This window comes from Macrosteles quadrilineatus, unplaced genomic scaffold, assembly GCF_028750875.1.
Source record: "Macrosteles quadrilineatus isolate MER2022 unplaced genomic scaffold, UCM_ALF_1.0 Scaffold_8__2_contigs__length_117827958, whole genome shotgun sequence".
Taxonomy (NCBI): Eukaryota; Metazoa; Arthropoda; class Insecta; order Hemiptera; family Cicadellidae; genus Macrosteles; species Macrosteles quadrilineatus.
In genome coordinates this window covers 41,038,203-41,064,782 of record NW_026542601.1, presented here as the reverse complement: position 1 = coordinate 41,064,782, position 26,580 = coordinate 41,038,203, and the positions used below count along the sequence as shown (strand labels likewise).

The 26,580-nt window shown below is 34.4% G+C and overlaps 1 protein-coding gene across 1 annotated transcript in view; it reads right to left on the bottom strand.

The window, feature by feature from the left end:
• The window catches only part of LOC128999251 (uncharacterized), a 132,755-nt gene that overhangs the window by 4,170 nt on the left and 102,005 nt on the right, over positions 1-26,580 (bottom strand). Inside the window, exons 25-30 of the mRNA XM_054425650.1 lie at positions 22,066-22,490; positions 17,641-17,674; positions 15,642-16,069; positions 13,354-13,384; positions 2,660-3,081; positions 1,363-1,396 (exon numbers count right to left, since the gene is read on the bottom strand). Coding sequence (XP_054281625.1) covers positions 1,363-1,396; positions 2,660-3,081; positions 13,354-13,384; positions 15,642-16,069; positions 17,641-17,674; positions 22,066-22,490 — 1,374 coding nt within the window. The remainder of the gene's footprint in view (positions 1-1,362; positions 1,397-2,659; positions 3,082-13,353; positions 13,385-15,641; positions 16,070-17,640; positions 17,675-22,065; positions 22,491-26,580) is intronic.

The window sequence follows — 26,580 nt, the reverse complement described above, 5'->3', positions numbered from 1 at the left end:
GAGCTAAGAGGAATATTTAAATACCTAGATATGCGTGGAGGAAAGAAGATACATAAAATTTTAAAATCTTACCAATGAGTACCACAAATTAGATGACCCCTTGGAGGACCAAGCTATGAAAGACTTCTCCATACTGGGATCAACATTAGCACAGGCAAGGGATAGAAGAGAATGGGAGGCCAAAATCCTCTTAAGGTTTCAGTGTCCATAGGTAAAATAAGGTAGGCCTACAGTAAGTGATAATATGCAATTAAAGGTGGTATGTAGCTGTACTTTAAACCAGTGTGTGTGAATCGACCGCAAATCTCACTTCAAGGTTATTAAATCGACACAATTGTAGTTTTTATTGTAAAATTATCGGATTTAAATGCATATCGTATATGCCTATAATCAGACGAAAGAATTAGATGGTCACGTCGTATTAACAAGACATTTCCTATATTAAGTCTGCCAGAATTTTTCTTTATGCGTGTAAACTAGCAGTTCCAATTGACTACTTGATTCCCGTACGTAGGACGGGCTAACAGCTTGTTAAGATAATAACTTTTCAATGCAAACATACTTTAGTATTACCTTTACTGTGGTGGTAAACCTAACCTCATTAAAATTTATTTGGTTTAAAAAGGAAAAATCTTACATTTATAGGTGAATATTCTAAAAAATATATAATCAAGTAAACATAAATTTTCGTTGTACAAGAAGAAATTTAGAATACTTAAGAAAATACTTTACGTCAGACTGCAGCAAAAACAGCGGTTTTTAATCCATGCGTTTCGGGTCTAAAGTAGCATTTTTAGCCTCTAGGGAGTAAAACGTGTTTTTAGCCCCTAGAGAGTAAAAGTCAGCTGTTGTCAACTCAGTGATAATTTTTGATTGTTAACAACCACATACTGAAAGTATATATGGATTTTTTAATTGATTTTAGCGTGTTGTTGTATTGTAAATAGTTCGACATGTTGATAGTATACAGTACGTACACTAACACAATTGTAATCGACACGTATGAATCGCTTACGAAACAACTGCTCGTTTCAATAGCGAATTAAATTGAAAACAAGTTAGTAGTTTCGAGAGGTTATCTTTAAATAACAACTGTTGTAGTTTTGTAACATCGTTTGTTCAAATAATTGTGCGATATGACAAAACATACAGTTCATCACATGGGCAAAAAGTGTCTTTTCAAACCTCATTTTCCGACTTCCGCTTCGCCTCGATCGTTAAACTTGAGGTCGGGTCGAAAAGAGTCACTTTACGCCCTAGTGATAAAAATAGTTACACTATTAGATCGAGTATCTCAATTCATATATCTTATAATACGGTAAATAAAGATCAGTATTTATAGTACGTGCTTGCAAAACTTACCAGTTTTGGGGTCCAAGGACACGTCTATTCCATTCTGTAAAACAATTAATTTATTAAGTTAAGAAACTTGTATAATCACGTCCGTATTTTTATAAGAAATGATCCTCGCTTATCAAACAAACATAAACAAACAAACATTAAACATATGTCCGTTATTGCGACAACTCGAGCAAGAATGATCCGATTATGATAAAATGTAGTACAAACGTGAACACCTACGTTTATTCGAACGGGTTTGCGATTGGACAGGGCCTTTTGGGATTTATGGGGGAAAATTGGTTTTCCCCATTTTTGTCTCTAAAAACATACAATTTCACAATTTATTTCCAAACCATTTTGTAGAACTTAAAAAGAAATAATTTTGTATATTGAAACGTTGTTGTATGCCTATCGGTTACGGAGATAATTTAAAAATCCCCAAGATATTCTTATCGAGAATAACCAAACTGTTGTAGTTTGCTTGTTTATGGATATATTTTAATCAAATTTAGAAGTTCTGTTTATTTATTACTAAGCTATCAACATATCAATAAAAATTACACCTTTAAAACCTTCTTTGTAGCAGCAAACTCATTAACAATCAATGTCATTTATATAAGAAATGAATATGACAATTTTAATGGAATACTCTTATTTTAGTAAAAGTCCAGCCAGGTAAATGGAAATTCGCTTAGTCTGCAGGTTTCCTGCGGCTGGGGTATTTTTTTCATCAGATTGAGTGGTTTTGAACTGAACCCGGGTCGACTTTCAATGAATTCTCCTTATAAAAAACCTGACCTTAAAACAGGACTGGGTTCAAAGAATTTGTATTAATCTAATATCCTCTAAGGTCAACTTTACTGTTGAAAAGGTCACAAATAAAATTGTATGTTTCATTCAGTAAAAAAAAAAAAAAAATTACTGATGAATTACTACAGTACAGGCTGGGATACTTAAAGCTGGTTTAGATTAGATTCAAATCCATACGGTGCCCACCAATCTGTGTGTGTCAAAAGGTGATGGATAACTGTAAAAATAATTAAAGTACAGATTTTTATTTTTTTGTAAAAAAAAGAAAACAATTTTCCGCCGTAAACCAGATCAGAGTAACCATAAATAAACCGCTGACCTTTTTCAGAATACCCTCCAAAGAGTAGGCGATGAGTTTATTCACTAATACAGGTGTTATGTTGGATACCTTCTGATGTATAAAAACAAAAGCGTAATGTTTTGTCGAGAAAAGGAGTAAACATTATTTGCTTGCTATAATGGACAATTATAGCCTAATGGACAAGTTATTTATAAATAAAAAACTTACCTGCCACTTCATCCTCCCGCCATAATAGGCAGATTTGGTGTCTACCATGCTAATAATCTCTTTACTTTGACACTCAACACAAACGTCATAACGGCACCAATTTTCCGTTTGAGTAAATTTTTCGTCTTGAGTTATGAAAGTGAAATATGTTTTCCCACCATTTTTCTGAACATAAGTATACATCCTTTTTGTTTTCTCAGACAGATTGTATTCATTGAACGTTTCGGGTGACGAGCAGTCAATAGAGGTTATCGAAACAACGTGCGTTCCATCCACTTTTTGTACACGTGTAGTAAATTTACCATCAGCAATCTTAAAGCAAGTCATCAAGAACGTGCTTTCATTCTCCTTACTATAATTTATTAGTGAGTTGTGTTTTCTTACACCATCTCTGACTTGGTCATCCAAATGTATGTTTTTTTCTGTAAACAATACAAATATTTAATAGCAGGATTTGGATATGCATGAGTGTATGTACATATTCGAACAAGGAGTTTTTTTTATTTTAAGTACCATATAATCTATACTATTATATAAAAATTTAATGGTGTCTGTCTGTATGTTTATTGCTAATAGGCGCATAAACTACTGAATCGACTGGGCTCAAATTTTACAAAAATATAGTTACCATACCAAGGATGGTCATAGGACTATCCACACTTCGGTACTGACCGTGGGCTTTGCCCCTTTAGTTTTAAAAGTTCTGAGGTGAGGATTTCAAAAGTAAATATTGATTGGTCTCCATGGCTGCTATGAGAACATTAAATGTTTAAATTTGTATTTCAATGTAAACAAGAACTGCCAAATTGCTTATTTCACAATTTCAGGCAGCTGATCCGAAAAAATAAATCTCATGTACTAAAAAAACCTTTGCAAAACTTACGACAGCTAGCCTGGCCATACTACTTGACCGAATTACGCGCGGTTGGTACTAAATGCAAGATATTTTCCTGTAGATGTGCAGAATCCCTTTATAAATTAAAATAGGCTCAACAATAAGCACGAAAAATGAATTTGAAATTTAAAAAAAATAGCATGGGTCTTATGGGTTGTTATGCTGGTGACAAAATAACTAAACAGAAAATTTAAACAAATTTCAATCACATGTTTTATTTAGAGTGTGGGGGGAAAATGGAGAAGTCTATCGATCGTCTGTACATTACATATTTTTTTGCGAGTTTTCAACCACTAGACAGATGATTTCTAATTTACTATATTAACTATTTTACGGAGTCGTTCAAAGAAGGAATTTTCTGTGGCAGTTAGATTAATGTATTCGCCTGCAATACTTAAATGATATGGGAAGGGAGGGAAACAGGTCCACGACGCTGGAAGTGGTAGAGGAAGTCGTAAAGGCAAGCAGTGCGGTGTGTGGGAACCGTTTGTGGCAGTTGGATTAACGTATCTGCAATGCTTAAATCACAGACAATATAATACAGTACTTTAATGCAGACGGTCAGCTGGATCTGCGCTAGGCGCTGTTTCATGATGCGGCTGTATTGCCGCGCCACTGTAGCGGAAGACGCGAAGCGTTTCCTCCTCGAGTGGCGCCGTGGGATTCTATTTAAATTTGAATGAACGCGCTTTTAATGAGATATTTCTCGAAAACTATTTAAGATATCTTTATGAAACTTGGTATACAGTTTTAATAAGTCATAATGTATTTAAGGAAAAATAATCATTAAAAAATATGATCCTGTTTCAAAATTGCTGTGTTTTAGCGAATTTCCCATACATAGAATAAGCTATTACCGTAGTAAAACCTGGACCTGGGACGGTAGTGGCGAACTACCGGTTTAACGACACTTTGAGCGTTTTTTTACGGTGAGTGCCAACATCTATATGGCGTTAAAAAAGTCTCACAGGAATCCGCCCCACTGGGTCTCAAAGTTTCAATGTAATCCTGATGGAAGCAGTATTTGACACATAAACAAAGACATAGGCCTATGATCAGCTGTTGACTTTTAAATGCAGTAGATAAAGAAATAGCTGTTAGGATTATTCCACAGATATTAGAACAGAAACGGTATGGATTAAAAATATAATCAAATGACGACACTAGCTTGAGGTCAGTGACGTAGGAAGTGGCGAAGGAAGTAGTAAAGGTGAGCAGTCTGGAGTGTGGAAACTGTTTATGACGATTAGTTTTAGGTATCTGCATTCCTAAAATTCTTTGGGAAGGGAGGAAAACGGGTCCGCGACGTAAGAAGTGGTGAAGGAAGTAGTCAAGGCAAGCTGTCCGGAGTGTGGGAACTGTTTATGACTATTAGATTAAGGTATCTGCAATCCTAAAATGCTATTGGAAGGGAAGGAAACAGGTACGCGACGTAGAAAGTGGTGAAGGAAGTAGTCAAGGCGAGCTGTCCGGAGTGTGGAAACTCTTTATGACGATTAGATTAAGGTATCTGCATTCCTAAAATTCTATGGGGAGGGAGGAAAACAGGTCGGTGACGTAGGAAGTGGTGAAGGAAGTAGTCAAGGCGAGCTGTCCGGAGTGTGGGAACTGTTTATGACTATTAGATTAAGGTATCTGCAATCCTAAAATGCTATTGGAAGGGAAGCAAACAGGTACGACGGAGGAAGTGGTGAAGGAAGTAGTAAAGGCGAGCTGTTCGGGGTATGGGATATGTTTATGGCCATAAGATTAAGGTATTTGCAATCCTAAAATTTTGTTGGAAGGGAGGAAAACAGGTCCGCGACGTAGGAAGTAGTGAAGAAAGTAGTCAAAGCGACCTGTCCGGAGTGTGGAAACTGTTTATGACGATTAGATTAAGGTATCTACAATCCAAAAATGCTATTGGAAAGGGAGGGAAACAGGTCGGTGACGTAGGAAGTGGTGAAGGAAGTAGTCAAAGCGACCTGTCCGGAGTGTGGAAACTGTTTATGACCAATAGATTAGGGTATTTGCAATCCAATAATGCTATGGAAATGGAGGGAAACAGGTCAGTGACGTAGGAAGTGGAGAAGGAAGTAGTAAAGGCGAGTTGTTCGGAGTGTGGGAACAGTTTATGACGATTAGATTAAGGTATCTGCAATCCTAAAATGCCAATGAAAGGGAGGGAAACAGGTCCGTGACGTTGGAAGTGGTGAAGGAAGTAGTAAAGGCGAGCTGTAAGGAGTGTGGTTTTCGTTTATGACCAGTAGATTAAGGTATTTGCAATCCAATAATGCTAAAGGAAGGGAGGGAAACAGGTCTGAGACGTAGGAAGTAGTAAAGGAAGTAGTCAAGGCGAGCTGTCTGGAGTCTGGGAACTGTTTATGACGATTAGATTAAGGTATCTACAATCTTAAAATTCTATGGGAAGAGAGGGAAGCAGGTCCGCGACGTAAGAAGAGGTGAAGGAAGTAGTAAGGTGAGCAGTGTGGAGTGCGGGAACTGGAAACCGTTTGTGGCAGTTCGATTAATGTATCTGCAATGCTGAAATGCTATGAGATGGGATGGCAGCATGACCACGACATAGAAAATGGCGAAAGAAGTAGTAAAGGCTAGCAGTGAGGAGTGTGGGCAATGTTTTTGGCAATTAGATTTACGTATCTAAAATACTAAAATGCTATGGAAAGTGATGAAAGCGGGTCCACGATGTAGGAAGTGGCTTAGAAAGTTGTAAAGTATGAGTATAGTGTGACAACCGTCTGTGGCAGTTAGAATAATGTATCTTCAATCCTAAAATGCTATGAGAAGGGAAGGAAACAGGCCCCACGACGTAGGAAGTGGTTAAGGAAGTAGTAAAGGCTGGCAGTGCAGAGTGGGGGAACCGTTTGGGCATCTAGATAAAAATGTATATAATTCTTAAATTCTATGAGAAGGGAAGGAAACAGGTCTATGACGTAGGAAATGGTGAAGGAAGTATTAAGGCTTAATTTGTAATATAACCCAGTTTCAAGAACATTTTTAATAAATTACATTTTTGTTTTTATGTTGCGTTGAAGTTCTTGTGGCGAAATGCACATCAGGAATTTAATAACATCAAGAACTTCAAGGCAACATAAAACAAAAAGCTAATTTAGTAAGGCTTGCAGTGCAGAGTGTGGGAACTGTCTTTGGCAATTACATTAATGTATCTGCAATCCTAAAACGCTATGGGAAGAGAGGGAAACAGGTCCACGACGTAGGGGGTGGTGAAGGAATTTGTAAAGGTGAGCAGTGTTGGGTGTGGGAATGGATTAATGTATCTGCAATGCTAAAATGCTATGGGAAGAGACTGTAGACTGTAGGTTAAAATGATTACGAAGCACGAATCGATACATATTTCGATACATGCAATCACTTTCAATAGATATTTACAACTGATTTGACAACAGCTGATTTTTACTCCATAGAGGCTAAAAACGATTTTTCCTCACTAAAGAGTAAAAATGATACTTTAGAGCCGCAATGCAAAAAAATTAAAAAATTTAAAATTAAAATTTTAAAGCTTAAAAATTATTTAAAAACGACTGTTTTTACTGCAGTATGACAAAAACAATATAATATGAACCCTTGATGACTCCGCTCAATTTTGTGGATGCCTCGGCGAACGCCACCTAGTTAAGGCTACATCTTTTAATAGGACACGCATATTCGTTACGGAAAACTCTGACCAGGGCAATCTTCCTGAAGGTAACTTTAAGGCTAAAATCGTAGTATTCATGGAAGTGCTTTTGTGATAAAAATATTGTTTTTTTAGTGTTTATTTTTAAAAGTGTGTTTTCTTCAAGCAGCATTTTTATGACTCTCAAAATATGCTACATAGGCCTATTGGTTTGATATGGTAAAACGTTTTGTTAAATGTGTTTTAAAAATCTTTAAAAAATAACTACCCTACAACCTTGCTCGCTGCCTATAACATACTTGAACTTGAACACTTATTAATTAACTAAATATAATCAAGGCCACACTAAAAAAAACTATTTTTTTAGTGTGGCCTTGATATAATACACATACAGCTAGGAAATGGATGGACTGCTTCCCTTCCAAGGCTTCATTATTACTGTATTTAATTTTCGACGTCAATATATAATACGATGAATTTGTTTTCTAAATTCAAATGTTATTTTGCGGGGCATTGAGCCGCACAGGTTCGCTAGTATACTTATTTAATACGCAAGCAGGTTTTTTGTGACAATTACTCCTCCGAAACTACTGAACCGATTGACATGTTTTTGGTGTCATTGGAAAGAGCGTAACTTGAAGTTGTGCAGGAAACTTTCTTTTTAGGGAAATAATTAGAGAGTGAGGCCCTGGGGCCCTTTAAAGTTTCATATTTCTCCATAAGATTAACAAGGGAAACAAATATTGTTATGAAACTCCAGCTGTTGTCAGAAATTAAAAGTGAGAAGAAGAACATATGTTAATTGTAAAATTGTGACAGAGAGCTTAAATGCAGAAAATAAGTAGTTAATGGTTATTTGGTGCTATTAAAATAAAGACTGAAATTTGTAAACGTACTGGCGACAATGGGTGATACTATCATAGACTAACCAACACAAGTAGACTTCTCGTCCCATTGTAAATTTTGAAGCACGTTTTTCGTGTCTAGTTCATGTAAGTGGCACAAAGGCGCTAGTGTCGATGAAACTTTGTTTCCGTTATTTTAGGGTTAATTTCTTGATTTGTGCTTTACTGTTTGGTTATATAACTAGGGGACAAGTTATTGTTTATGATTAGATCGAATTATTTGGTTAAACGAGGTTTTAAATGGCTGTAATAACGGGAAACAAATTGTAAACAAAACACGACCTCTACATAAACCGTACATGAAAAGTGTTCGACAAGTTGAAGAATATCCTGTCATTAGAGAAGACATTAGTCCCAAACGACATATCAAAGCCGATCATTGTTGAATGTGATGCTTGTGAACAAGGGGTTGGTGTAGTACTGTTACATTTGATGCCGGATGGAACGGAAAGGCCAGTCATGTACGCCTCGAGAACACGTACGAAAAAAAGGTATGCTACAGTTGACAAGGAAGCGATGGCGTTAGTTTTTGCAGTGAAGAAGTATAGACAATACCTCAGTGGGAGCCTTTCATGGTGTGGACTGACCACAAGCCACTTGAAAGAATATTCGAAATGCATCGAGGTCTTACCAAAGTAGTAAACAACCGTTTGGTTCGTTGGGCTTTGTATTTAATGGAGTATGATTTTGAGATCCAGTACATCAAAGGACAGGATGTATCAGGTTTGGCTGATTTTTTGTCTCGGTTTTCACTCAAGACACAATAAGTATTGGATCAAGATGAGAAAGAGATTCGAGCATTGGTTCAAGAGAAAGTTATCCAAATCATGAACTTGTACTGGAGTATAAGAAATACCCAAATATGAAGAAACTTATAGACTACCTGGAACATGGTTGGCCAAAAGATACAGGAAATTTACCACCATCCATGAAACCATATTGGAATAAGAGAGAAGAGCTGACATTAGAAAACGGTATAATCATGCGATTAGGAAGAGTTGTGGTGCCACAGATTTTGAGAGAAAATGTATTGAAAGAACTCCACAAAGGACGTCCTGGAATAGAGGCTATGAGGTCCCTATCAAGGTATTATGTCTGGTGGCATAATCTGAATAAGGATGTTGAGTTGTATGTCCGTATATGCCACCCTTGCCAGAGTAACCGCTCATTTGACACAGAAGTACCTCTATATCCTTGGGAGCGAATTCATCTCGACTTCGCAGGCCCATTCGACAACCGATTCTGGTTAGTAGGAATCGATGCTTACTCAAAATGGGTCGAGATTGAAGTAATGGACCGTACAACAACTGCTGCTCTTGTAAATAGATTAAGGACTTGGTTTTCGAGGTACGGCGTTCCTAAAAAAATTGTATCCGATAATGGCACCCCCTTTACGTCCAAAAAGTTTAAGACTTTTTGTAAGAACAATAACATATGTCATGTCACATCGGTACCGTATCATCCAAAAAACAATGGTTCAGTAGAGAGGATTATCAGAACGTTCAAGAGTAGATACAGTGCTTGCAAACAAGAAGGTCTCAGTTCATCACTTGCACTTTTACAAGTGTTGCTTGCTTATCGGAACACCCCACAATGCCACAAAAGACCACAGGACAACCACCATCAGTCCTTTTCTATGGTAGAAGAATACCAACAGCTTTGGATATGTGGAGTAGTAATAGCAGAGAGAGAATAGAGAATCAAGTGTGGTGACAGAAGTACTATCACGACTTAAAATCCAAACAAAAGGAGTTTTCTATCAAACAAGAAGTGTGGGTTCAAAATGAAACGAAGAAGGGCTGGAGACCAGTAATTGTACAAGAAAGGACGAGAGGGCTATCATACACAGTTTTAGTTGGGGGAGAAATAAAGAGAAAACACGCTGACCAGCTGAGGGTGCGTTCACAAAGAAAGCTGGTTACAAGCGCTTGTTGGCAAGCGCTTGCAAGCTCGAACCGGCGTGAGAAAAGTCAACATAGTATCAAGCGTGTGCGTTCACAGACAAAGCTTGTGCCGGCTAGCAAGCGCTTGTTACAAGCTCTGACAAGCACGCAAGAACGTTTCGTACTTGTTTTCCGGCGCTTGTTGACCGAACCAGTCATTTACAAACTATTAAAAGTAGTAAAAGTGCAGTATGGATGTCAATGAGTTGATAGGTCAAGTATTTAGAGCTTCCAATTTCCAAATAAAATATATTGCTCACGTATTGTGTTTTTCCCCTAGAATGTTTAATAACGTAACCATTAGGATAAATGTAGCATATATGTATTAAGATGATAGACAAACACATTTAATAAAAATATTAATTAAGTGTTGGATATTTTATGGATGAAACTTGTATACTTTTACATTATTTACCTAGAAAATTAAAACATCTGAATTAAATCTCACAATATTATTTGCATCATATTAATCAGCTACATAGGGTGTTTAAAACTCAGTTCGAGTAATTTTTAGGTTTTATTATTGGTCCAAAATTTGTTCTGGTGCATGGATAGGTTGCTTATTCCAATTCACCCAAAACTTAACTAAAATTCTTTAAATTTCCTTGAGTATGTAATTAAACATGGTTAACTCCATTCTCATATAAGAAAAAAAAACCTCACTTTGTCAAATTTCAACTGAGGAAATAGATGGTGGTCTACTTCTTCTACTTCTTCCCCGGTTAATTGCATGAAGACCTACTTTCCTTCTACGAATTTTTAATCCTACATTTTTAATCAAAAATAACTCTTCATACTTGAGGAAGATATGTTGGTCTCAACCAGAGCTGAGACTACACTGAGCTTGAAATGCAAGCGTTTGTTGTGAACACACAACAGCATTCTCAAGCGCTTGGAACAAGTGCTGCAAGTAAGTTACTTGTAACCAGCTTTCTTTGTGAACGCACCCTGAGAGCAAGAGAAGGTGCAACTGATCCATTCCAATGGAAAATGCAAATGGAACCTGAAAGTGAGTTTCGGAAACTCAGCCTAAATTGGGTGGGGAGAAATGTAGGATTATTGTTATCAGCTGAGTTATAAAGTTATGAATCATCTGCTATTTGGTTTGTTTACATTATTGGTTGGTTTTTGTAAATAAATAGTTTTGATCGAGTTTACTTAAAATGAGTTTTAATAATTAATCTATATAAATAAAATTACAGTTTTGTCTGTACATTGCTTAGAATCATGCAGTTTTTGGTTACTTTTACGTTTCATAGCCTAAGAAAGCCGAAACGAGTCTTATCTCAATTTCTGTCTGTATGTCTGTTTGTCTGTTTGTTTGTCCATTCTGTGACTCCGTCTGTAACGCCAAAATGTCATTTTACGCGGCCTACTCCTAGAAAACTAGAGTAACGATCAAGGTTCTAATCGTTTTTCTGTATTTACTGGATTGGCGAGAGTGTCTTTGGCTATAAAAACATGGCCTCGCTTCTTTGAAAACAAAATAACGAACCACCAAAAACACAATTTTGTTCGATTTTTGTCAAATTTTCTCCCAATGTTTACTATTACATTTTATGAAATAACGATCAGCTGTTTGGATTAGTTCTCACTTCTAGCTGTCACTGATATGTTTACATTAAAAGTTGTTTACAAATACCGCAACCATTTCCGATCAAGTTTAGTCAGCACATCCAAACCAAGTGAGATTAAAAACGTTGTGCCTTACTTAACCGGTTTAATTAATCGCAAGTGCAACGATTGTTCTTGAGTTTTGATAACCGGGGAAAATACCGTGAATCAGTGTTGTATTAGTGCAAGGAAACTTATTTTTTTTTAATCATCGGCACCAATACCGTAGCTTACAAAGGTTTCCACTCATTGACGGCGCTTCAAGGACAGTTGTGTAAAGTGCAAAGTAAAAAATTACAACTGCAGTGGGTGATCGTGGATGTTGCTGCGATCTTGGAAGATCTTTCTGATTTCGCTGTGATCGTACCGTAACGGAGGTTTAACTTAACAGATGTAGGCTAAACTCGCTTTTCCAATGTGTCACTTTTGGTTTCTACTTACTTACATTTCGACAACGATATCGGTACGTTTCCTACTTAGGAAATAAAACTACAAAAGTACAAAACCCCAGATTTGTGCGTTTTTTGTCACATTTCCTCCGAATGTATGCTAAATATATGTACCTACCGATTATCGTTTAGAGATTACGTAGTCTTTTAAATGAGAAACCTTTGTTTGGATAAAGGTGGTTTCTTCAAACTGCCATTAATATGTTAACATTAAAAGCTGCTTACAAATAATGCTATAAATGGGAAATAACTTTGATTTTCGAAAACTAAAAAAAAAAAAATTAAAACCAAAGGAGATTAATAACTTCGGTACTGCACCACATCAAGTGAAAGTTTTTTTAGCAAACCATAGTAAGTTTTTAAAGCTTTACGTTGTTAATGTTACATGTTACATGTTTTGTGGCCTGTGTATTTATTTATTTATATATTTGCCAACAGATTAATTAGCACCTATAATACAGTTTGATTAGAAGGACAGTTTGAATTAGTCGTAAATACTACAGTTCTTTTCTCAAATGTAAAAGTTGGTTTTTGGTACTGCTACTTTTCCTTAGAACCGGTGGTAGCAGTAAGAATAATTTTTACATAAAAACACATCACTATTTTCATTTTCACTATTTATTTATAAACACTGCCCCTTATTGCTTATTAAATTTAATTGATGTATTACTGTATAATTTTTAGCGTTTTCTGTCTGGACTCAAAAATGTTGTGTGGACTCAATTCTGTATTTGTGTGTGTATGTCTGTTGGTAACGCAATTAAGTCCTTATTTTTCGTGGAAAAGACAAGAGCACCATTGTTAATAACAATTTCGACCCGAATAAAGTGGGCAGTAGTGAGGTTGAGGTAGTGTTTTAACTACTTTTAACCAGTGTGAAAAGTAACTTTAAATTACAGGCCTACCTTAGGGCTATGCCTCATAGACCTATACTGTAAAGCAATTATTTTCATCGTTTGATATAAAATATGGACTAACACGATCGGGTGACATTTAATTGCAAAGCATTCGTTATGGCTTTGAAACTGTCAGATATTGTATTTGAGAAGGTTTATATGTATTCCTAAACAGTTATAGTTTTGCCATCATATCTGGAAAAATGCACACTAAATATGCAAACCAACTCCTGTTCTGAATATAAGGTTTTAACTTACTACTAGATTCCCGTACGTAGAACGGGCAAACAGCTAGTTATTCTATAAATAGCATACGACGAAAATAATTTCAGCAAAACTTATAAGTCATACTCACCTTGGAATTCTTTACAAAATGCGGTGGGTAGCTGAAAAAATAAAAAAAATAGAGTTTTTACAAGTCATAAGTAGATTCTGTTACTATCGTTAACCGTTGAAGCCGGACTCTCCAAAGTCCATTCACAAATGTCGGTGGTTTCAGGGGAAGGTTTCCTGGAAACCCCCACTACTTTTTAGCTTAATCTCTCGTATCATCTGATCAGCTGTCGGTTGTAGTTTCAACGTTGGAGTGGAGGGGATGGAATCGCTGCCCCTCAAACCGTCTACATTTTTTGAATGGAGTACTAAGAGCTTGCTTCGTCAAGTCAATATATAAGCAATACATAAGCAAAGGAGTGTGGTATAAATGACGTAAGTCATGTTAATGGTAAAAACTAGGTGATACTTCAGCCAGGAACATCACCAAATAAAATAAACTATTGATGATTGACTAATGGCCAACTTAGCCCAGTTACGAAATGCCTAATCTTTTACCCACTCTTATAGACTTATAAATTATTTTGCACACACAGGAAATATTTTACATCACTATACATCCATTCTGCTCACAACTATTTATATAGCCTATGAAATCGCTATTCTAACTATTCCAGTTTGATTTCTCGGCTGTACATCGAAAAACAAGTACAGAAAACACCCATGAAAACAGATTATAAGAGCACATGAAATCTGCTTCGACTGTTAAATAATTTTTCCAATAGAACAATGTACGGAATGTTATGAGCTTTGATACATAACTATGTAATTTACTGTTTAAACGTAAATTACAAGTTTGAAGCATGGATTTTTTACAGCTAGAAAAAAAACTACCTTGACATTATTTAGTAGCTATTGATATCTGTCGGTTATCATACATAGTATTCATTCCATTTTCAAGAGTGAAATTTAGAACTTTGTTTTTCAGAGGAGATATTTTAATATGTAAATAAAATTCCTATACAAATTAAGTATATTTTAACATTTTATTTCTAATCTTTTCAATTATAACAGTACAGATAAATGGAAATCGGAATTAGTCTGAGCCATAGTATTCCCATATGGTATTTTTTTTTACCATATGAGAAACATAAATATAAATCTCAACTATACATCCAGGGTGCCCCAAGAAGAGGTTTAAACTTGGATTTTAAATTACCTGCCCAATTTAGCACAATATTTTGAAAGGGTGGTGTGGTGAAAATTTTTTTAAATTTGTTTCCCAATTACTACTTTCTTCAGCTATTACCTGATATGTTTACTGTTATGTAGTTTTAAAACCCTTTTATGGAAACTCAATTTCTAGGAATAACTTTTGATGTTACACAAAAAGTGATGTATACAAAACCGTGAAATCGTCTGATTTCTTCGGTAACATTACCAAAAGTAATATTCCTCAATCAAACAGCCGTTCAGCATACGTGACGATAATAAGTGACAAATAAGTGATAAAGCTGTAACCCACTAAACGAACCAGGTAACAAGTTAATGTAATTAGTACTAGCAGCCAGCGTCACTCACTTCGTGACTTAAAAATCCGTGATATATTTGAATTAATTTGCTATTTTTTATTGCTCTGAGTTAAGTTCAATATCATATATTTTTACGTGATAGACTAATGATTGACTTATCCCTGACTTGTAATTTTTCAAAGCAAACCCTTAAAACTTTGTAATTAGTTTTTTTCAAATACTAATGAAACATATTACGAAAATACAGAATCTAACTTAAGTCATTTTCTTCTTTACGTTTTATACAAATGACATTAGAATATTTTACTTGAATTCACCAAAACATCACCAACTGTAACGATAGTCCCATTTTCGTATGGATGTAAACAAAATTGTATTATGGCTATCTGTTTTGATATAACCAAATTTAAACTTGAAAAAGTTCAGATGATTGACAACAGAATCCAGCAAAAATTCTGAAATTTTAAAAGCCTATAGGACGAAAAGCTTTCACGAGATATCATCCAAACCCGCAAAAGGCACATCTAGAGGATAAGAACTTAAAATTGATACCCATTATGCCTATAAAAATAAATATTCAGGGGTCGATTTGCTGAATACAAAAATCCAACAAATTCTTTCAATAATATATATAATTAACTTGCAATATGCGACTATTTTGCTTCTGAATATGTTAGGAAACTATTTTTTGCTAAGAACATGTTTTTATTCTTGTTTTAAATCTTTCAGCGCATAAATTGTCAATTCATATTAAATCCACAATTTAAACGTCTTTGTGGGACACCCTGATACTTATTTGGAATCTTCGCCACCACTTGATTCGAGTAATATTTCGTACCATTTTCCATTGATCGCTTTTACTGTAGGAATTTCCCCAATCGTAATATTTCCAGTTTTTCACCTCACAATTTTCACAAGATATCAAAGAGTAGAATGTAGCAGGACATGTGATTCTGACCGTAAAAATAATCAATTTAACGTCGTGTTCATTGTGTTCTTTCACGTTAAAATCACGAAGTGTGCTTAGAGAATCGCATCGACGAACATTCTGTATGATGCCTAAGGAGGACGTGTCTTCTTTAAGAACTTGCAAATAAAACTGACGCTCCGTTTGATCTTTTTCATTAGGTCTCATAATGGACTTTTCGTAGCATTTTAGTGTAAGCTTTTTAGTGAGGCCACTGTTTGGATCAGGCGTAAATTCATATTCTGCAACCAATTCATGTTCTGGTAGGAGAGTTCCAATATCTCGTTCATTTGTATAATCTGCAAATAAACAAACATTGATTACCTTAATTTCCAAATTATTACTAGAAATTCAATTGAGACTTATTATTAGATATTGCTGTTAGATAGTTTATTTATGAACCTGGTGTATTCTCACAAAAATGCATATTATTTGGTCAATGAAAACATAGCTTTTCTTAAGTCTATGATAATGCACAATAAGCTTCGGTTGACGTGCTTGGACCATGAGTCCTCCCCTCACAAACAATCAAGTCTATAATAAAAACACACAAAAACATGTATTTGTACCGAAGATGGAGTTATACGAAAGCAATCATTATAATTATTGTAGTGAATGCAGAGAAGTTATAAAGTTAAAGGTTTTGAGGTAGCCTATGTTTTCAGGAGTATAAGAGTGATTTGCACCCTAATGTTTACTGTAGACGCAAAAAATGCTTGTTTTTCAAACTATACTGAGTTTTACAATTTTAAAACAAAACCAAAACCTATCAAGGCAAGGGGCAATATTGTGGAAAGATACAGTAATGCTTTTGACTGTTTAAACTTACTTAACGTGTAATTACATAATCATTTTTATGCCTTGGTGTATTAGCGAATTTCCCTATAGGGAAGTAGCTATTTTTTATATTGTTCGCTTTTTTAATTATAAAAGCTATTGTCCTAATAAAAATTGGGGTGTACCGGTACATTAATTTTTTTCCATACCCTACAGTCTACAGTTTTAAATGCTCATTTATATATTGTACTCATGTCGTGTTTTGATCTGATGTTCTACGAAACTAGATTTCATAGTTGTTCTATTTACTCATTTTAAAGCGTACACTCATACTTGGGATATAATACACAGTGGTAAATATAACTAAGCGACTATACAGAAACATTTTAGCATTCATTACCGAGGAACAAACACGATTAACTTTCAGCACCTTATTCAAAATTAAATACAGTAAGAAATTAAATAGAACTAACAATTTTAAACAGACTTTTAAAACAGAGGTAAGAATCTTATACTAAATATTATACAACAATGATAATAATAATAATGAATGTAGTTATTTAAATAGCAGTGAAATGAAATTCGATTTATTTTCCTTTAGGCATTGTACAAATGCAATGTGCATCGTCAATATATACAAACACTATACACGACTTAACCTAAGGAAAAAACATGCAAACACAGCACGCAAAATAGGCTTATGCCATAGACAAAAAGAATTCTTTTTGTCTATGCTTATACTCACATTTTGCTAGAATGTTAGGTAGCTCGAGAATACTGACTCTTAGAAAAATATATACAATTTGCATCTTAAAATTATTAATTTTTTATTAAATTTTGTATACGTTAATTTAATTTAAATTTTATTTATTAAAATAATTATTAGTATAATATGCATTTAAATAGTGATCATTGATGTGCCGTGATCTGGCAATGGTTCTAGTCATTTCCTACTTAAATTGGTAAAACCTTTAAATCTTGATATTGAACATTGTGATGCGTTGATATGGTTTTAAAAGAAGTAATATTCCTATATATTTAGGATTATTAGAGTTAAACTTAAATGTAATTCATTTGTAGTTCATTCACTTACGAATTGTAGGACATGTATCATCGCCATCGCGAATCTGAAAAGGTAAAAAGAAACAAACGTAAGCTTGAAGAATAAATGAATATTGCTACTCAGTATTCAGTAATATTAATACAATATTCGGTCAAAAGCATGAGAAATGGCAAAGCCCCTGGTTTAGACAATATTGCGGCCGAGATCCTAAAATCTGGCGATGTCGCCACGGACCTACTTCATCCACTACCTTGGCAAGAGGGGAGAACACCAAAGGAATGGAAGAAGGACATAGTTGTTAAAATACCAAAGAAAGGGGATGTAACAATCTGTAACAATCGGAGAGGTGTTACCCTTTTGTCAGTCCTAAGCAAAATGCTGGTCAGAATAATCCTAAACCGGATAAAAGGATCCATTGAACTGAAACTAAGGAAATAAAAGGTAGGTTTTCAGGAAGCAAGAAGTTGTGTGGATTTTATTAGTACTCTCTGAGTCCTACTAGAACAGAGCAAAGAATTTCAAAGTACTCTCTGCCTGGCATTTGTCGATTTCGAGAAGGCCTTTGACGCATTGAAACACCAGGTGCTGTGGCATGTTCTACAAGAATATGGCCCCCTTAAATCATAAATATTATCAAAGCCATGTTCAATGGTTTCCAGTGTCAGGTTTCGCAGCAGGGAAAGTTGACTGCAGCAATCCTAGTTAAAATAAGTGTTCGCCAGGGCTGCATCTTATCACCAATACTGTTCCTTTTGGCACTCGACTCAGTTATGAGGAAAGTAACAAATAATAGAAGGCGGGAAGTGCTGCAGTGGGGACTGAGGGAGTGGCTGGAGGACCTTGACTTTGCTGACGAGTTTTGCTTGATTGCTCAGAGGTACACCGATATACAGGCGAAACTAAGTTCTCTACAAAGAGCACTTACTAAACCTAATGTTATCAATGTAATGATTTGAAACTGTTTTTCTTTGTCTCCACTAATTTCAGAGAACGACTGGGCGTAGAAACTCGGTAGAGGTGTCTTAAGAAAGGTCTTGGTGTGTAGATAAGCCCTCAAAAGAGAAAGAGGTCAATTACTTTTGGGCTCTGCCCCAGTGGCCTTTAAAATTCCATTCCTATGTTGTTATTCTATGGACGATAAGAAACAGAGGTTTTGTCACAGCTTTAAGAGAACGGCTGCGCGTAGGAATTTGGTAGGGGTGTCTAAAGAAAGGTCTTTGTCTGTAGATGAGCCATCAAAAGAGAAACGAGGTAACATCTTGTACGAGGTACCGAGGTAACGAGGTCCCTTGGGGCTATGGCCTAGAGGCCTTTAAAGGTCCTTCCCCAGATGGATAAGCTTACAAAATGTTTTTATGACACAGCTGTTAATAATGGTTGTTCGTATTGTAAAGGTCACGACGTGATATAAACATTTTTTAAATCTGTAAAAGTGAAATGGTGACATTATTGTGTGACTAATATGATCAGGTACATACCTTTACGTCAACAGTTCCATTTTGTAGTGAATAACTCACAACATGTTTCGCCTATTCAGGCATCGTCAGGTGATATCCTAGCAAGAATGCTTTGTCTTCATCCATGATGGAGTCGTCAAGAAACATTTAAATAAATACACAAACACGCACGAAAACATTTAACAAATAGAGTAGGCCTACTATTACCGGTCGCGGTACGGAGGCAGATCTCTGCCTCCGTACCGCGACCGACAAAGGTGTGCTATTCCCGTAATTTGCTGTTGAAGTCACAGTCACCAAGATTGCAAACACCATTTCACCATTTAGAACAAAAATATATAAACAATAACAATCAAATCAAAAACAAATATATATATATTTAAATATGGCAATACTGTACAATCAGGTGATTTTTCGTTTGCAATCTGGGTGACGTCAGAATATGACGGGAATAGCACACCTATGTATTTTCCTTCCACCATGACTTGAACCTCATTGGTCCGTTACCTGTGTTATGATAAAACTATGATGTTATGAGAAACTTTTAAATTCTAACAACTGAACTGAAACGGCTATTTTAATAAACGGTCGTAGGTAAATGTATTAAAATGTGAATCCAAATATATAAAGTTTTAATACTGTTTCGAGTAAACATTTGTTTGATCATTCACACAACAAATTCAGCAGTATCTGATGGCTCAAAAATAGTGTTTCCTCCCATGCAACACCTAAAAGGTTTAAATTCTTGTATTTTGAAATATTTATAATTCTTATGGGTCATGTAAGGGATGTCCTTACCCTCAATGTATAATGGTTCTCACTGTTATAATTTATTTCTGAATGTTGTAGAGCAATGAAATATCACAAAGTAATTGTTGGAGTCTCTATAGATTGACAAACCTAATATTATTTAGCATTTTCGAGCAATATTGCTGCTTTTAAATACATCGGAATACATTCAGTGATTATACATAGTTCCTTAGTGAATTTTCTCAAACCTGCCTAATGACCTTGGACCAAGGTCCCTTTCATATACCAACTCCCTGATTCCTGGTCCTGCTTTAATGACGCAAGTCCAAAGTACAGTAAAGAAAATGTTTTGGTGAAAAAGTATTATGGATTTGGTGTTAGTGCCTTAATGAAGTTCAAACTGCTTGAGCAGCTGATCAACTGATATGAATGTGGATAGGCCTACTGTTAAATAACATTTTTTTATGTATGAAATGGTCTTCGTTCATTCTCATACGTGACTTCGGAGCGTACTCCTAGTAGTAGGCCTACTCTATTTGTTAAATGTTTTCGTGCGTGTTTGTGTATTTATTTAAATGTTTCTTGACGACTCCATCATGGATGAAGACAAAGCATTCTTGCTAGGATATCACCTGACGATGCCTGAATAGGCGAAACATGTTGTGAGTTATTCACTACAAAATGGAACTGTTGACGTAAAGGTATGTACCTGATCATATTAGTCTAATAAACAGTTCAGGGGCTAAATCATGAATTTTAATTATTTTGTGGTTTTAAAATTGATTTTCCCCTGCATGATACGTTTTTAATAAATTAAAACAGAAAAAATTAAGATACGATTTAAATTTGATTGTTAAAAAATCTATGCTTTAATGCATTTAGAAAATGTAATAGGCCTAAAATTATGAACATATGAATATTAAAGGAATAGATCATTATTCCTTATAGGGCTTGCGTATATTTATTGTAGGGGTTTGGTACTCACCTTTTTGGTCTAATTTCAATAATATGATTTATTATTACATAAAATAAACGCAAGAGCTTTCGTGAGATTATTAGCATACATGTTTTCTATAATCGGAATAATATAGTTTTTTCGGGAGAATATTGTGTCATAAAATAAAAACCATGCAAGTGTAAAGGAGTACGTTGAGGAAGTGAGCCATGTTCAAGTTCTATCGTTCAAGATCCATGGTTTTGGTAGAGGAGAGAAATTGTAATAGCAACTAAGTTTATTTTTATGATGTCAATTAGAAGTTTGTTTTTGTAGAGAAATCTGAGGTAGATGCTATGATCTTGACAGTTGATTTATAGTGACCTATTTCGACAATGGCTCACTGCTCTCGAATGTGATATTTGTAAAACACTGCACTTCAACTGTGAGGATATTTAGCACAAGAGTGATTGACCTTCCTTCCTGGTACAACCTTTTCAACAGAAGATGACTTGATACAAGGTTTAATCTCCTTGAAATCAGATCCCACCATTCTTTATACGGGAATTTACTACATAGGCCTACATAAGATTCGGAATACAGCTGCCTCCCGCTGATAAAAATTCTGTATTGCTTATGACCAAAAAGGGCGATTCACTGATACGGTCCAAATACCATCCAAATAAGATTTTAATAACTACACTATATCTAACGTAGTTTTATGAATTTGTGTGAAACCTCAAGATAACAATCGATTTCGACGGGTTTCATCTATTAATAGTAAAATATAAATGTGGCATTCTAAAGGAAGCATTTTAGTGACAGTCCAACCAGGAAAATAAAGGTCCGCCTAGTCTACAGTGTTGCTGTGTAGCTACTATACTTGGTTCTTAATATTATGTACATAATCAACAAATGTGTTATTATTATGTTATTATTAGTAATATGGCACGAATCTAAAAATTTCTTGAGACGGTTTAAGGATTAATTCAGAATGAGTTTTAAATAGCCTGAGCCTGGGTACTAACCCAGATCATCATAGTTGTGTGAAGTTTGCATAGCCACTGTTAACTTATCTTTCCTTTGGGATAGTGATGTATATTGCTAGTATGATTTATTGTGGCAAGATTATATGAAATTTATTGAACTCAAACAATTAATTTACAAATATAATATACAAGCAAAAGGGTTTGAATGCTCAATGTAAACTTATATTGACGAGATCAAATTGTACCCGTCACTTTAGGTGGAGTAACGTATAATCTTTTATTGTTTGTTTTTAAACCCATTATTGTACTATTGTAACTTACGTACCATGCTCCATAAATTATAATGAGGACTTTTTGACTTTTCCATGAACAAAATAACTTCAGTATCTGCAGTTGCACTTCCGTAGAACCAAGACTCTTGGCCAAGTTCTGGTGGGGTTGTGAAGTCCAGATCAAGAGACGCTCCGCTTCCATCACCTTTCTTTATCATAACATAACTCAAAACGATTTTAAATATATTTGAATCATCAAAACAGTTTAAGGCTTTTACTTTTGCCAAAATAAGTCCTTGCGTGGTTTTAATTACCCCGAAGAAAGTTGTAACTCCTCTTGATGATTTTGGATCACTAATTTTGTAGCATTCAAGGATGATGTATTGTATTACTGACGTTTTGGAATGTTTTTTAAAGTATCTTTTAACTTCAAATTTCTTTTCTTCAAAGCTTGAGTCGTCCTCAACTAATCTTTGATCTGAAAATTGGTTTTAGGTTGTTAATACAATAATTATAAATTAAATGTCATTTCAGAACACAATTGCAAATAATTTTAAAATGCCTTATTAATGATAACCTTATGAATGAAAGAGTTTATAGGAAAAAATTTTTCTCTTTGCCTAAAGTAAACAACAAAATTGTTGGAGGTGAATGTAAATAAATAATACCCCCGCCGCAGCAAACCTGCAGACTAAGCGAATTTCCATTTGCCTGATTGGATTTACACTAAAATGCCTCCTTAAAAATATCACATTTATTCCCTATTTAAATATCATTAGTTTAACGAGTACTTAGGTTTGCTGCAACAGGGAGGGTAAAAAGGTGTTTTTGTAAAATGTTAATAGCTTAGTATGAAATGAATGCATTATCCAAATTTTATTAAAATATGATCATAAACAAGCAAACTGCAACAGTTTACTTATTCTCCATAAGAATAACATGGAAATTTTAAATTTACAGTTTTTTGGAATTTTCTCAGTAATCATTAGGCGCATAATAACGCTTCAATATACTAAATTATTTGTTTTTTTAAGCTCTACAAAATGGTTTGGAAAGAAAATGCTAAATTTTAAGTTTTAAGGGAAAAAAATGGGAAAAACTAATTATTGCCCCATAAAACCCCCCATAAACTCCTGTTCCCATAGTCCGATCATGGTGGTTCGCGAACTTGTTCAAATAAACGTAGGTTTACACGTTTGTACCAAATTTCATCAAAATCGGATGATTTTTGCTCAAGTTATCGCGCAAACGGACACATATATAAATATATGTATATATAAATAGATATATAAATAGATATATAAATATATATATATATATATATATATATATATATATATATATATATATATATACATATATATATATATATATATGAATTTGAACGGATGGTGTTTTTGGTCTCTAGGGACCTCAAAACGAAAAAGTAAATCGGTCCCGGGTCCAGGTCTTACCATGAGTACTACGGTAATAGCTTATTAGTACAGGTATAATTTATTTTTGTAAAAAAATACAACCGACTTCAAACGCTCTAAAAAGAATGAAATAATTTCAATAAAGTAAACTTTTGTATTAGGCAAGCTCACGTATTTTAAGTCGGCGCGGCTCTATGGTGATTTTTGATACAAAATTGAAAGAGGGTGTCCATACTGCAGGTGACTATAACTAAAGGTGTTAATCTGCATGTCTTTTTCATAGTTATGCGTTAAGTGTTATTTTATTACCGTAACCAGAGATCGGCATTATAGTGGTATTAACGAGGATCTTTAAAAAGATTATAACGCATTTAAATGTTTCTAACTTGGAAAAGTAACGTTTTAATACTAAACTAGCTTTTTTTCCTATCATAATATCAAACTAAATTATTTTCCTATTCATATAGAACATTTGTGTGCGTTATTTTCATAATGCATTTATTCTGAAGTAAACAAAAAATACAAGAAAATATTTCCTTTAATATATAAACAAAACAGTTCAGTATGTGTTTTATATATTTATGTTATCCAGCTACAATTTATTGATTTTCAAAATACACACACAACATTTAATTTCCATCATATTTGCAGTTTGAGCCGCGCCGACTTGAAATACGTGAGCTTGCCTAATACAAAAGTTTACTTTATTTAAATTATTTCATTCTTTTTAGAGCGTTTGAAGTCGGTTGTATTGTTTTACAAAATAAATTATTTCATGATTTTTAGTGACTGTATAATTTTTTATGTATTAATTACTTGAGGTTTTTTGATAAGCAAAACTGTTTGAAACAATCAAAAGTTCCCCAGAACAATTATTATTTTAAAACTGCTTGAGTCACCTGTTCAGGTTACATAATCAATGGGTATGAAAATAAACATTTTTAGATATTCCTTAAGAAAGAAAGAGTTGTCCATTACATTAGGCCTAATGAAAAACTAATTGTCTTTTCTAGATACATTGAAATGTCAGACATCATCGTTTCTTGCAATCGGTGTACATTATAAAAAGAAATACAGTAACGTCTCAAGCCTTTTGGAACAATATGAAAGTTATTCCTCAGCCACCAGCACTAAAAAATCTTTCAAAAGTGGAAAATTGGTCGTTAACACGTATAGTACCTTTGGAAAATATTATATGAAAGATTGGTTCAGCTAAAAGTGGTGTAAGTCATGTAGGGGGTTTTGTTTGATCAAGATATAGCCTAGTAAAAATTGCAAATCATCTTCCTCTAGGACTTTCCGAAGCAGGCATGATAGTATTGATATGTTATAGTAACTGGGTGGAAAATATTAATAAGCATTCCACATCTGCAAATGAAATATGTATATGAAAGATTGGTTCAGCTAAAAGTGGTGCAAGCCATGTAGGTGGTTTTGTTTGATCAAGATATAGCCTAGTCGAAATTGCAAATCATCTTCCTCTAGGACTTTCCGAAGCAGGCATAATAGTATTGATATGATATAGTAACTGGGTAGAGAATATCAATAAACATTCCACATCTGCAAATGCATGTTTAGTAATTAAAACATTTAACACTTTTAAGACAATTGACGATTATGCACTGTCACACTTCTTAGGTAGTGTAAGGAATAATTGCATTTAATTTATATTTAGACCTGTTTTACGAATGCTTTGGTTTTCACAATACACCTTTATTTGTCAATATCATACAGCTATTCACTGAAACATATATGTTTTTGTAAGTCAGAATATTCAATACTAATAAAAAATGAATTACTGTATACACAAATCAGGCCAAACGTTAAAATACATTTTTTATAGTAACCAAAACAAAATGCATTTTTCTCAATGTAATTCATTTAGGCTCCATGGCAAGAAATAGTTTATTGATCAATATGAAGCAACTGTTTCATGAAGAATTGTCTGTAGCTTCATTTAAATGGTTTCAACTAACAGCTGTAGGAATGTTATTTATTGCATTCTCGGCACAAATGTAAACAATCTGCACAAATGTAAACAAAATAAATGTTGAATATTTAAGTTTTTCAGAATTTTTCACCGAAACAAATATTATACCTAAACATAATATATAAGGTACCAAATAGAAACTCTCCTGGTTATTTTGGTGGTGGGACCACACTGATCGGTAAAAGAATCACGGAGAAATTGGTGAACATACATAGAAAAAAAAAAAACATCGCCACAAACAAATTGAGAACCTCCTCCTTTTGTTGGTAGTGGGGAAGTCGGTTAAAAATAGGGTTTTATAAACAACAAAATTTGTACATTCATGAAATTTCACCTGTGAGTTACTAATAATATGAGAAATGAGGATCCGATGAGTCCCCAAAATTTTGGGTGTCCTAAGGCCCTTTTTGGGGCCCTTTTTGTTCCGAAGGGCCCTTGTTTCTGAATAATTTTGTTTTTACGTTTAAGGTCGAGTGAAGTTTGGTTTTCGATGGTTTTAGTTATTTTAAATCGATTGGGACTAGTTTTAAGTGTATTAAACCACTCCATACAGGATGTTTCGAAATATTATTACTTTTTACGATATTTAAACATTTATTCTACAAGGAGGCTAATAAAGTGTGTTTATAGTAAAATATTAATAGCCTAGTAAAAAAATAAAATAAATTTGACAAGTTTGATCAAAATATATCTATTAACAAACAAACAAAATCATTTTACACTATTCTACATAAGAATTACATGGGAATTTTAAATTTAGAATTTTAGAATTTTTATCCGTAACTAATAACCATACAAAAACACGTTAATACTAAATTATTTATTTTTAAGCTATTTAAAATGTTCTAGAGAAAAATTGGGAAACTTTGTGTTTTGAGGGTAAAGTGAATAAGAAAACCCAATTTTTACCCCATAAACCTCGTTCCCATTGTTCAGGACAAAAATGCTTGTACCGACAATGCTGCTCTGATGTCTTAGTGCTGTCATGGTCGTCATAACCACGAAAGATAACTGTACTTGTATTGATTGAAAATAAGTTTGAGGAACTTAAGATACAAGTTGCAAACGTCAGTATGTATGAAAGATGTTTTTGCACCACATTGTTCGTGCTTTAAGATTGGTGTTGCCTGTTCTGCAATATGCAAGGTTTTAGGTTTGTAAAG